The sequence below is a fragment of the Xenopus laevis genome, chromosome 1L, assembly GCF_017654675.1.
Source record: "Xenopus laevis strain J_2021 chromosome 1L, Xenopus_laevis_v10.1, whole genome shotgun sequence".
In the NCBI taxonomy this organism is placed as follows: Eukaryota; Metazoa; Chordata; class Amphibia; order Anura; family Pipidae; genus Xenopus; species Xenopus laevis.
Window position 1 is genome coordinate 186,194,756 of NC_054371.1, and position 13,657 is coordinate 186,208,412.

Below are 13,657 nucleotides of genomic sequence, written 5' to 3' on the forward strand. Positions count from 1 at the left end.
AATCACCCAAAGCGTATTGAGCCGAGATTCAGATGATCCTTCTAATCACAATACCAATTACAGCTTCAACAGTATTATCATAATAGCCTCATTCTTCTTCTGCAGAATGGATTTATTTCATAGCCAATGTTAGCAGTAGACCCAATGAAACTGCTGATGTGGGGGAACATTTATTTGTTTCCAATAATTCCAGCCATGCATTAAGGTAAAGCAGGCCAATTAAGAAACAGCACTAATCTCCACAACAATGAAGACACTGTGCTGACAGTTCATCTCCACTGGTGGTTGATCTCTCCTCCAACAACAAGCTGTGCCTCATTGTGTATTTGATACAGCCATCACAATAGTCTTTCATATTCAGCCAACACTGACAACTCAGTGTTACTCTCCTTGACAAAATGTCTCTATTTGTGGCTGGAAGGGAGTTCCTTTGTTACCTGCAGAAGCAACATAAGTAGGTTAAACAGTGTAGTAATTGTCATAGACCTACATTGTGCCTTTGTTGTAAGATATATTTTATTGACTTCATCTACAACGTCACTGACAGATGCCTGAGAGCCTAATAGCCTGAAAAAGCAGCTTTGTTTGCTTTGAGTTCATTGATTTCTTCATGTAGTGTAAAACATGTTACCAGGAATGCTACATCAAGTTATAGGGCATGGTGTTTTTATACAGGAAGTTAAAAACACTTATATAAATAAATATACAAAGCAATCTTCTTTTTATAAACAACCTTTTACCACTAAAGCGAGAAAATAAATACACTTACATTTTCATGGTAAGATACTAATTGCATTCTCTGGGAATCAGTATGCATATTTGACAGCTAGACCTTGAATTCTTGGCCTTGGTGTAAAAAAACAAGCGATAATCATTTTATATTAGAGTAATTTCGAGTTAATGAGAGGATAAACATACGGCTGAAATGGTTTCAAGAGCTAAATGGATCCAGTGAACTTTTCCAGTTTCAAGGGATTCCTACTTAAGAGAGATTGTTTTTATCCCATTCAGTGTGAAAAGTAGAAAGAAAAACTATAATTGGTGACATTCAAATTCTTAACCTTTTACCTTTTCTTGACAAACCATGCAATGTGTGAGTTTTCTCAAGTGTGTGGCCAAGAGGTTAAGGTATATTTTTGACATGTTTAATATCTAACCATGCTTGCGCTAAACCAGAACACTCAAATTCCTTAGATCCCAGCACCACTTCCTACTCGAGAGTGCACGAGGGATACGATAGGGGAAGCATGCTGGATTGGAAGGACCTCTATGACTCCTCTGAGAATACAGATCCGCACGTCGCAGACTCTTTTCATAATCACCAAGACAAAAAGGGTAAGGCCTTGGAAATAATTCTTCTGGATAAACACTGACAAAAGAACGGGGAGGGAGGTATAATTTGTGACACTGATGCTTTCAGCCTAATGAAATATGTTGAGCAAAGGATGTTCCCCAGTTGACCTATACATTAATGCCATCATGGAGTAAAAACCCAAAATGCTTATTTTCTAACACTTATGGAAACCACACAGGAAAAACAATATCTACATTGCATATTTTCGTGAATAAAATGCTCATTAATAGTAAAAGACTATTTGCACTTCCGAGGTTTGGAAAATATGTTAGTAGCACTATTTTCTGATGCTTTGTACTTATACATGTCAACCAGTTATCACTCTATAGTATAGCAAGGCTAGGTTGGCTGACTGGCAAGATCTTCTGTTGCTTGACCAACTTTCAAGGAATATTTGACTATATTTTAAATTGAGCAGGAGTTATCTTCCCTTTTGTGTGTATAGAATGTTCTATGAGTGCATGTTTGCTTGGAGCTGCATATTATTAACCTTAGAAACATGTCTTTACAGTTTGCAAAAGAGATTTCAATTCCAGTAGGGGCCAATGGAAAATGTCTAAGACCATGAACATGTCTAAGTATACTCTTTCCACTTAGTAAACCCTCTGCCCTCAGTTTATGTTTGAAATGAAAAACAAGCAATACTTTACAATAGGTTCTATATTTTCTCTTCACTTAACATCTCCTTCCATTATCCTCTTCCTGCAATCATTAGGGATGACTTCCGATATATTGAGGTCACTATTAAACTAAGAATGTTTTCTGAAGGTAAAGTCATTTAAGTCACTGATTGTTTTGTAGCATCAGAATGCATAATGACTCCCAGTTTTACAGAAGCGGCCATCCTGAATAATAGATTTCTCCATTTGAGAAGTATTTTCAGGTCCTGTTTACTTCATGGAGGATATTAAACAAGTGAAATTATGGTATCATTTATTTTTACACTGAAGTAGTGCATCTGAGAGAGAAGTCATTGACCTGTAACCTACGGTGATCAGCACTTAACGGTTGTTGTCTCCTCTTTCTACCTACAGAGAGCAAAGCATAGCTAATTCCTAACATTGATGTTTTTACTGATTAAAGCTCTGCCCCCCATCATATTAACTTTCAGAAAAGAGTGGAATGCTTTATGTATTAAGTAATTGAAACATCTGCTCTGAAGGGCTTGAGTAGGAAATCTGGAATGCATTCTGTTTCTGATCAATTCAAAAAGAACCTGGGCCATTATCTCATCTGAATCATCTAAAGAACTAATTTTGAAATTATTCTAATGCTTCTCCTCCTGTCATTTGAAAAACGAATTGACGTAGCTCCTGTACAGGTAGTAAAAGGCAAGTCTGCATCCCTGATATATGTTTATAGGCACATGCCAATCTGCATTTAAGGGAAGAGCAACCCAGGCTACATGTTCCTGTTGCAGAGCTAAAGAATATAGGATTATTGTTTGAGAAGAATAGAAAAAGTATATGCTTCACAATCATGTTTCCCTGTGTGGTTTGATCATTTGTGCAAGGGACGGTGGGGTTTTCTTTGTCTGTCCTGTGTTATAAGACTCATATTATCCAAATTGCTCTCGTAGTATAACCTGTTGTAGACTTTATTGTAGAAACAACTTTACCAAATGGAGAAAGTCGTAATGCTTTGCATTCTTTATTAACTTTCTGGATTTTGTAAGTAAAGGTGCAGTGGAGAAAATAAGGGTTTCAGAAAGCCTCGAGAAATTGCTGAATCTCAAGGCCCATTTGGGGGATCTATTTGCACTGAGCATATTGACTTAGCTGAAAGCATCATTCACAGAACCTTGTACATAATACAGAAAAGACAATGGTAGCAGTGGTTACGCATGGGTGTTTTTCATTATCACATGTGTGTGCTTACTACTCCTTGGCTGTCTCTGGGCATTTACACAGAGAGACAAGGAATAACTTTGCTATACAAACAATACAAATCAAAGTAAAGCTTGACGTTTTGTTATGATTTTATGTTTGATTATTTTTTTGTGTGTTTTGTTTTTTTTTTTATTTGACTTTTGGCTGATGATTCACTTTTGTCAATCTACAGTTTTCACTTTTGTTTTGCAAAGTGCGATGTGGTGTTATTTAGTGTAATTTCTGTGGAAGATTGTTTCTTTAATTTCCACGCTGACACTAACGTTTCTGTGTACTAATCCTTAATTCACTCTGCTTTGTTTGCTATGACGCGTGTGGTGTTACGATGTCACATCCGTATGTTCAGCGTGCGTTTAAGGTACAGGATGTTACTTTGGAATTGGCTTTGCTCATAGGGATGTGACATTTGTTAACCACAGCTTAATTAGCTAAAGATACTCTGGAGTTACTTTGCCTACTATTTAAAACGCCACACTATTTTAAAATCAATATCCAATTATAATTCTCTTTGTAATCATACAAAATATATATATATACTTGCTCCCGGGATCCGCACTCCTGAGGGTAAATATTCATTTAAGTACCCGGGTGGTGCTCCTGGGAATTTATGTATAGGAACACGTGTAGTTGCGCAATCCTGGGATTTCATAAAAATTTGTTCTTTTATTGATTTATCATCATGGTACAGAATCAACATTTCGGCTCACATCCCAAACCTTTATCAAGATCAAAGGCTCGGGATGTGAGACGAAACGTTGATTCTGTACCATGATGATAAATCAATAAAAGAACAAATTTATATGAAATCCCAGGAGTGCGCTACTACATATGTTTTATATATATATATATATATATATATATATATATATATATATATATATATATATATATATATATATATATATATATATAATGAACAAGCTGTCCTTTTGTTATCTCTAAGATTTAGTGTTCAATAAAGAGAACTCCAGTGTTCAATAAAGAGAACTCCAGTGTATCTTTTATACCTGTGCAGTGTTTTTTTCACAGACTCTTGTGTGTGTTTTCACCTTGCAAAGCCAACTTAACCTCACATTTCCACTAATGCCCTCCCCCTGCTGCCATTGTACTTAGCCTCTCTCCCTGACTTCTTCCCTGAAGATAAATAGATTATAAGAACAAGTCCTTTTTTTGTGTGAAATGTTCCAAGGCTTTACCCTCTCGGTAGTGGCATAATGCTTGTTTATGTGTCATAGATATACTAACTAAATCTTTAGATGTCAATGTAGAATGTGAAAGAAGAAAATGAATCTATTTTCTTCTGTTCTGAAACTCCATTTCCCATGACCTTTCCTGTCGGTCCTTGTCTGGTGTTTTCTTTTCTTTACACCTTTCTCTAGATGAGATTTTCTCCTTAGAGGTAAATGCAGCCAACTCCCTTGTTTTATCTTGACATCCCTGAACGTCTGGAGCCTTCTCAGTTTGCTTAATGAGGTTGATAAATTAGCCGCAGTCGTGATCTGCTCAGAACTCATGTAATAGGCGCATTGTCTTATTAAGCACATGTGAACAGCAGGTTGGTCTGAACAATTCACCGTTTGTCTCTCTTCCACTTAAGATTTTGTAATGGAAAAATATTGTGGAGACTAGCAGACAATTTATTCTGGATAATGTTGACAAGATTTGATCAATAATGTTTGAAAGGAGAGGTTACCCTATTCTGTTGAAGGTGGGAAAACTAGCTAAAGTTCGTGTTGTTCCTATTGAAAAAAAGAAAAGAAAGTGGTAACATTCATAAATATAAATAAAGATAAATATCCTCCTTGTTTAGCCAGGGACTACTAGAATATATTAATTGTATTTTTAAGTGGCTGAACATTGAAAACAATGTGTCCTTAAATATTACCCTTTAGTTTGCCTTAACCATAACATATATTGAGTTCTGGGAGCTAAGCTGACTGCATGCCATGTTCGAGCCTTCTCTACATGTGACTGGTGGGGTAATCATCATAGAAATTAACAACACAGAATGAAATACATAGGGCTTTTTGTTTGTTTATAGAAAAGACTTCACATCTGCTGAAACTACCAGTGTAGCCCCTCTCATTCAGATGCATAAAGGAAAATACATTTAATAGATCAGGTGGTTTAACTGGGGGATCTCGGGAGATCAAGAAACAGAAAAGTTGAAATGTTTTAGGATATCTTGACATTTGAGGGAATTGTCTTACCCTACTTGACAGTATTAAAATAGTCAGCTTTTGTTGTGATACTATCAAAGCTAGAGAAAGAGAAAAAAAGACGAAAATCTGGGACACTTCTTCAAGCTGTTAACATAGAACCGCTACCAAAGGAGATTATCAAATGCTGGAGGGCAACGTTGACATAAATGTGCAATGTAGGACTGTGTTTTACCAATAACATTTTGGGGATAATGCTGGAGACCCAGAGACTAGATACTCTAAACACTTAAAAAAAAAAAGTATTGTTATGAGAATGGAGCTCTAGTGTTTGGAGGACAATGAATATTTTTATTGATAAATCATGCCTCAAGACCAGTGGCATACTATAGTGCTATATCTGCTGTTATGTAGAATTCTCGTGCCTGATATAGTAATAATATAGTGTTAACTTTTTATGTTCGCGTTTTTTTTTTTTAACATGAGTCAGTTTGCTTTGGATTACTATTTGGCTCTAGATATGGTTTTTCCTACCACAAATCATTCTTTAATAAGTTGGACCACCTCTAAAGACCATTAACCACAAATCTGTATAGAGTTAGGCCAATGGCACACAGAGATGCTGCAGGCAGTTTGCACACCTTGTTATTCTCCACACTAAAAATGCTACACTGTACTCTGCCCCTACTTGCTGACTACAGGAATTGTGTGATAACGGAATAAAGAGAAAAAGCAGGAGCAACACACACTGAGGAATGCAAGGTGCCCATTTATTTGTAGCCACAGAACATGCCAAGAAATATATCATTTTAGAGGGATAAAACAAGTGAACTATTACAAAAAGACTCCCGGTGAGACTGTGCAACTCTTGGTACTCCAACCCGAAAGCAGTCCTGATAAAAGTTATGCTGTGTTCATCATTTTCTATATAAATTGAAAGATGCTTGAACCCATAGTATCAGCCTTTGTAGCTCAGTAAGCATTTGTGATTTTCACTTGTATTTATAATAACTAAAAGCACAGTCCAAACTAAAATCAGAGTGATTGCATTTTCCCCAGATACCCTCATCAGGCTGCAAGGCCAGTGACTGGAGGTTTTCTCCTTTGGCCACTTTGTCTGGGCTTTGATTTTCATTAAACAAAGTTGGCTACATTCAACGTAGAGCTTGGGTTTTTGAAATAAACAGGGATACAAAAGAAAGACCAGACAAAATGTATTTAGTTAATGGACCATCTTTTCCTCATGCACCTCATGAGTTTTAAGAAAGAGAACAGCAGAAGGCTCCATGTTGTCTGTTTTTGATTAAAAGGATATATAATCTGTCAAATCTGTGGCAGCAGAAGTATGCACTCCGGGATGGATGTGGCGATAATACCTGTCTATTAAATCTGTTTCTATCTAAAAGTCACTGTAACATGTAAAATCCTGCTCTCCTGTGCTTTGTATTTAGAATAGTATAGGAAATTCTAATTTATTCCAGATCTAAAGAGATTGGCAGTAGCCAAGGATTCCAGCGATGTGTATGGAGGGAATATGTAATTACACCCACCCTCGTAATCCATTTTGAGAATAATTCTAGCTATATATCTTTTCTTGCTGAGTAAAACCAGGGTCCTTCCATTCCTTCGATATGTTGCATTTGGCATAGGAAGGAAAGGAACAAAGTGCTGCAAATCTCCCCCCCCCCACTAAAAGTATATAGTAAATGCCACAATTACATTTTCCTGCTTAGTGCAGGTTCCTTTCACAAGATTACACACTTTCACCATGTGGTTTTGCCTGTGTAAAATAAACAGTACACTTTCATGATCATCATCATCATCATTTATTTATATAGCGCTGTCAAGATTACTATTTATAGTCAAAGTAGCTAATATTATTTACAGTTTTTTGCCATATTTGATATTTTGATATTGATATTTTGCTTTTGCTTTGTAAAAATGCACTTAAGGGCTTTTAGTGCTAGGGAGCAGGGATCGATCAGCTTTGAGGATTTCACTAAACTTAGTTAAACTATGAGATACTAAATAAACTTTCCCATTGATTAGTTACAATCCACCACCGCCTCCAGGATAGTTAGTCCTATGTACTTCTTATTTTTCCTCAAAATTGTAACTGGAGGCTGAGAGGCCAAAAGCAGCTGAGGGTTCCACAATCTACCCTAGATGATACAGTATGATAATTTGAATGTATTTCAGTCTGCAAACATGGTATAACGGATAACCACCTGACTGCACAGAGCAAAGTTGGATAGCATTGCATTATTCGGTTATTGTTCTCTGTAATGCAGATCGAGTGTCAGTGCAAGGAAAATAGATCTGTAAGTTGCCCATTCAGGTTCGTATTTGTCTTCCCTCCCAGGTGTGTTGGTCTCCAGCACACTATGAACAGAACAGCAATCATGTACAGTATTCGGAACATAAGACTCTAATTTTCCATCTTGTATCCTGGTATTCTTTTACAGTACCTCCCGTTTTTAATTCCATATTACATTTCTTACGGTATTTTATCCCATATAAGAGTTGCTCATTGCCCTTCACTGGTTTAAAGGCAAAACTGATTGTTAGACCATCAACTGACTTTTTTAGCCTTTTTTTCGGACAACCCTCAAAAGAGCTTCAAATAGCGATACTGCCAGAGAGCTTATAGATTAAAGCCATAGCAGTAATACTGCTTTGTAAGTTGTGGTAGCTTTCCAGTGTAAACGACATAGCTCAAGGACACTGTTACTGAGTGAATCCAAAGGGGGTTGCTTTCTTAACATATGCACATATTTCCTCTGATTCTAAGCGGCAAGAAGAGAGATTTTTGCATTATCAGCAAGTGAGTTCAGACCAAGATTTCCATATGATAAGAACCATCTGTTTAAGGCATACGTGTTCTGGCATTGTCTGACCTTAGCCAAGTGTAGTGTGAATCATTTGTAATCTTATTAAAAGCTATTGCAATTGTAGACATTGTCAGATCAAGGGTACATGTAGTTGGGATTTGTTTTGACAGCCAATGGTGATTCTTTATAAACGATTCCCAGTTAGAGACAGAGAGGTGTTGCAGCTAGTCTGGGCAGAGAAAATACTTGAACGTACAAACAACTCGGATGTAGGCTGCCAACAGAATATCTAGAGTTTCATATGAACCACTGCAAGATGTACAGTACATTTGTATTTTTAATATAACCTTAGGCATACACAAAAAAAAAAATCTCCATGTAACACTCCTGAAAATGGGTTTCTAGTAGTTATGGGTGAATTTGGGGCGTTTCGCTTTGCTGAAAAACTAGCGAAATTCGCAAAACTGCAAAAAATTCACGAAACGGCGCTGATTTTTTGGTGAATTTTCGCAGCAGTTTCGTAAATTCGCGCCTCACTAGTTTCTAGGCTTCCAGTTCTACATTGCAGTAGTAGGGTGCCATATTATACATGTCACAGGGTGCTTTTCTGTTGCTTCAGTTGCTTTTACACCCCCCCCATAACTTTTATAATATCATTTTACTGCTTTCCACTGAATTGCTCAGTTTGTATATTCACCCGATATAGATCATATTGTCATTGTCTGTGATTTTAGAGACCAACCTTTCAGCGGTATCATTTAGTCTCTGCGCCATATTGCCTCTGTACCATGCATTACCTTTTCTGCCTAACTCTAAACCATTATCTTTTTTTTTCAAGGAGACTCTTTGGCAGCCTATTAGATGCATTACAACAAGGGAGCTTAAGTAGAAAGACATTAGCCGTATTTAGCTCTTTACACTATGGACTCTACTCTGATTTATTTGACTTGGTGGCTAATAGGTCTAGGAGAAAGTCTTTTAAACCTTTGTGGTGTCTCCTCTCCTTATGTAAAGGTCAGGACAGCTTTCTAAATATAATACTCCCATCGGGTCTGTACTTTACTTAGGACAGCTTTATGGGAAATTGAACTGAAGGGTCAAAAAATGGGAATTTGTGGGATTCATATATCACATTCAGCTCAGACGTACAATAAGAAAAATTAAACAAGTTTAATGTTGGTCTCTTTATCTGATACATCCAAGGAGCAGAAGTAGCTGCATGGTGCAAATAGGGCAAACAGGTCTCGAGCATTCTGGATAACAGGTCTCATATTTGTAATTCGCAGCTTGCTCCCGTAATTTCTTCCTAAGTCTTGTTACTAAACCTATTCCACTCTCGGAGAGTAACATAATACCATACAAAAAAAAAAAAATACCATGCAAAACCAAATATAGCATGTCAGAATATACTAATAAAAGAACAAAAAAATATTGAAATATTCTGCTAGATATACAAAAATAAAATCTGGAGGTGGCAGAAAGGCAAGTGGGTAGAATAGCAAGCTTTGCCTTAGGAGCTTGAAATAACTTAACACCCACAAGATATGCAACTTACTAGCTGCAACCCATCCAGTCATTCAAAGTTTGCAACTAATTAGTAGCTTTGTGAAATATCTTGCCTTTAATTTATTGCATTCCACATCCATTTGCCAATGTTTAGATTTCCTACAATACCATCTGTTATACATTACTGCAGACATACTGCTGCTTCTTGCAACATTTTTTTTTCTATTGGGCCCTACTTAGAGCCTGGTGCCCAACCACTTCTTAAATTAATGGATTAGAGGAGGGAAGGAATTTCTAAATTGCTGAACAGATTTTCATTGCTTAAGAACTCCCAGTGTCCTTGAATAGCCATTGAAATGTGCTTTGTTTACATTGTTTTAACAACAAACAACAGTAATGTGCCAAATTGGGAAGCAATGTGTTTTTAACATTGTTTAGTGAAAAACTCTATTACACATTGGGGTTAATGAATACACGCTGCTATGTTTTCAACAGGTTTAATAATCCATAACAAAATTTAAGAGGTAGCATATCTGGTTACCTGTTTAGTAGGCCTGGTTCAAGGTTTTCTTCCACCCGCAGGTAGAAGTAGGCCAATTTGTATAGTAGAAATAAGCTGGACATACATCACCATATTTGGTCAGTTATTTTGGGCGATTTCAACCATACTGCCCAACAATACCGGCATATATGTCTAGTTGGGGGGGGGGGTTTTAGACAGATTATTCACACTGATGGATAATGTTGACATTGGCCTAAGGAAGTAAAGAGAAGCTCCTTTACACTTCCTGCTGTTCTGAACGTTCTGGCAAGTAACGTTGGCCAAGTAAACAGAACAATGCTAAAACCAAGGTGGCTATACATAGATTTTGGGCCAGTTGATTGGAGTACCCTAGTGGGCAGTACAGCCTGAAGAGGATTCCATACACTTCTGCATGACTTTAGACACTTTCTATTGCCTCCCATCTTTTAGAAAGAGTTCAGTGGTTTTTGGATCTGGTTATTGGGTGCATAAAGGTTTTTTATTTTACAAGGTGTGTATGAAATAATTTTCAAGTAGTAGTGATTGCACCGTAGAGTGCATAGAATTGGCCTAATTTTACCAGGTGGGGTAGTAAGAAGGCTCAGTGACTCCTGTTCTTACTGTAATAGGTCCACCATGTGCATTTGTTTGAAACAGATATTATTAAGGCCGTTAGGAAAAATGCTTTCATTACTCAATATATAGGGGCACATTTACTTAGGGTCGAAAATCGAGGGTTAATTAACCCTCGATATTCGACTGTCGAAGTTAAATCCTTCGACTTCGAATATCGAAGTTGAAGGATTTACCGCAATTTGTTCGATCGAACGATCAAAGGAAAAATCGTTCGATCAAACGATTCAAAGGATTTTAATCCATCGATCGAGCTTCGACCAAAAATTTGTTAGAAAGCCTATGGGGACCTTCACCATAGGCTAACATTGAGGTCCGGTAGTTTTTACTTGGCGAAGTAGCGGGTCGAAGTTTTTTTAAAGAGACAGTACTTCGACTATCGAATTGTTAACGATTTTTAGTTTGAATCGTTCTATTCGAAGTCGTAGTCGAAGTAGCCAATTCGATGGTCGAAGTAGTCAAAAAAATCATTCAAAATTCAAAGTTTTTTTATTCTATTCCTTCACTAGATATAAGTAAATGTGCCCCATAGTGTTTTGTTCTATTTATATGGCTGATGGGTTGCTATTAGGTATTCAGTCCAGGATTGAACCTTTCCATAATTTGTCTTTGCTCAAATCCTAAGCTGAAATGCAATGTGACTTTAAAGCACTGGATGCCTAAATGTGATTTTTGGTCATGATTTTTAAAAATCGTATTTTAATATAAAATGTAGGGATCAAATTTGGTTTGTTGTTCATCAATGTGTTTTAGGATCCATCTAGCTCCAGCACATAAGGATTTGGTACACCGCTAGTAGAGTACTAGAGCTTCGGTATTGACAGAATTTTTTTTTATGCATATAGATACAAAGTAGTTTTTAAAATTGCAGCTGTGCTTCGAACAGCTGTACAGTATAACAGAGTAGTAGATTCTGTCAATAAGGCATTTTTTAGGCACCCAGTCTGTATTTTATTGTGAGACTGACTAAGGGCTGTCCCCACCAGGCTGACTAGTTTTTAAAAAATAATTGTAGTTTGGGGCGACATGTGCAGTCGTAGGAAGCTGCCATTCCTCTTGTCTGTTTATTTCCTATTTTGTATCCCTGAGACCCAATTAAATACAGACATTTGGTTAAATCACATGTAAACGGTGCTTCATTAAGTCAAAAGAAAACAAATTTTCGTTATAACAATTGTCCTGTCACCAAGTGTCCTTGTGTGAGAACTGTCCTCTTTCATAGTTTTCCTTCTTTTGGTATATTCTGTCACGATTTCCCTTTATGTGAATTAAGCACCTCCGATCTCACCAGATCAATTGATGTTGCAACCAAATAATTCAGTTCCTGATTCCCCTTTATGGCAGAAATGATACTGGGAATACCGACCATATTAGATAATCAAAAGGCATTCTGTAGATATTTGGAAGTCTTTGTTAGGGGTTTCTCTAATGTTTTGGACCCAGTTGAGAGAAAAAATAATCTGCATGGTTGCAGATAACACTGTATAATATAACTGAATCCAAGCACTTTGCTAAGAATCTATAGTCTGTGTGCCACAAGAACATTCTGTTAGCGCCAAGTCAATGTCCCCTCTTGGTAATGATTAATGCCTTTAAGTGGGAGTTGACCTCTCTTGCACATTCCAACTGTTGTGTTCTCCAGACTAGGCATTAGGGAATAAATACTTGCTTAGAATTCTAATTGTGCTGGTGCATTGAACATGGCCTTCACCCTCTCACCCCCCAGGAAAATATAAAATAAATGAGTGAGCTGTCTTTTGCATGACATTACTGAAATATATGCTGTTTGAAAGTAGCAAAATTTATAACTAGATTATTTATTTTGTGTGACAGAGCCGTGCTGCACAGTGTATGTACTGTTCATGATGTGAATGGAAAATCTGACCATAATTTCTCTTAAAAAAATCACTTTACAGGTGCCACATGCTTTAATCCTTTCCACATCCTTTCACATCCTTTCCTAATGTGACATAGACATTTCCCAAACAACCATCCAATCATAGTTTTGTACCTGTGCAGCCCTCTAGTTAATACAGGTTTGGGACCTGTTATCCACAATGCTTGGGACCTGGGGGTTTTCGGATAAGGGGTTTCTGGAATTTGGATTGCCAAGCCTACTAAAAAATAATTTAAACGTTATTTAAACCCAGTAGGATTTCTTCCAATAATCCTAATTGTTTTGACCAACATGTACTCTGAATGGCATGGTTTGGTGCTCAGAGAGAGAATATTTCAGCTTTGTACCAAATACTGTTTTAGCCAGATGTTAGAGCTAGGAAAGGAAGCCTATCAGCTGTACCATCTCTCTACACCCTGAGCATGAAGCATCACATTTACAAACCATCTTTCTCTCCTGATTGGTTGCTCTTTATGGGAATGTGAAAATATTCTTTGCTATGCCAAAAATACTGTTAAATTGACTTAATTAAGGAGGTTTAATGAAAGGTAAATCCATTATAAATATATAGTGAATAAAGTACCCCCTCTTGTAAAATATAAGGATATTATAAGTTACCGAGGAGTTTCATGGCCATATAAAAACACGAGGCCGAAGGCCGAGTGTTTTTATACAGGTCATGGAACTCCGAGGTAACTTCTAATATCCTCATATTTTACAACTGGGGGTACTTTATTTATCATAATACACAAGTTTCAGTGAGTCATGTGACAGAAATGACATCAGAACTCACCGTTTATAACTGATGACATCAGAACTCACTGTTTATAAGGATATAATTTACAAGATATTCATGGCTTTTGTG

The 13,657-nt window shown here is 37.0% G+C and overlaps 1 protein-coding gene across 5 annotated transcripts in view; it reads left to right on the top strand.

The window, feature by feature from the left end:
• Positions 1-13,657, top strand: part of sema6a.L (semaphorin 6A L homeolog) — a 134,088-nt gene that overhangs the window by 87,223 nt on the left and 33,208 nt on the right. For 4 of the 5 annotated variants that reach the window (XM_041568310.1, XM_041568308.1, XM_041568307.1 and 1 more), the window contains one exon: positions 1,195-1,335. The exons of the other annotated variant lie outside the window; for it this stretch is intronic. In XM_041568310.1, the coding sequence (XP_041424244.1) occupies positions 1,195-1,335 (141 nt within the window). The remainder of the gene's footprint in view (positions 1-1,194; positions 1,336-13,657) is intronic. 5 annotated transcript variants of the gene reach the window in all.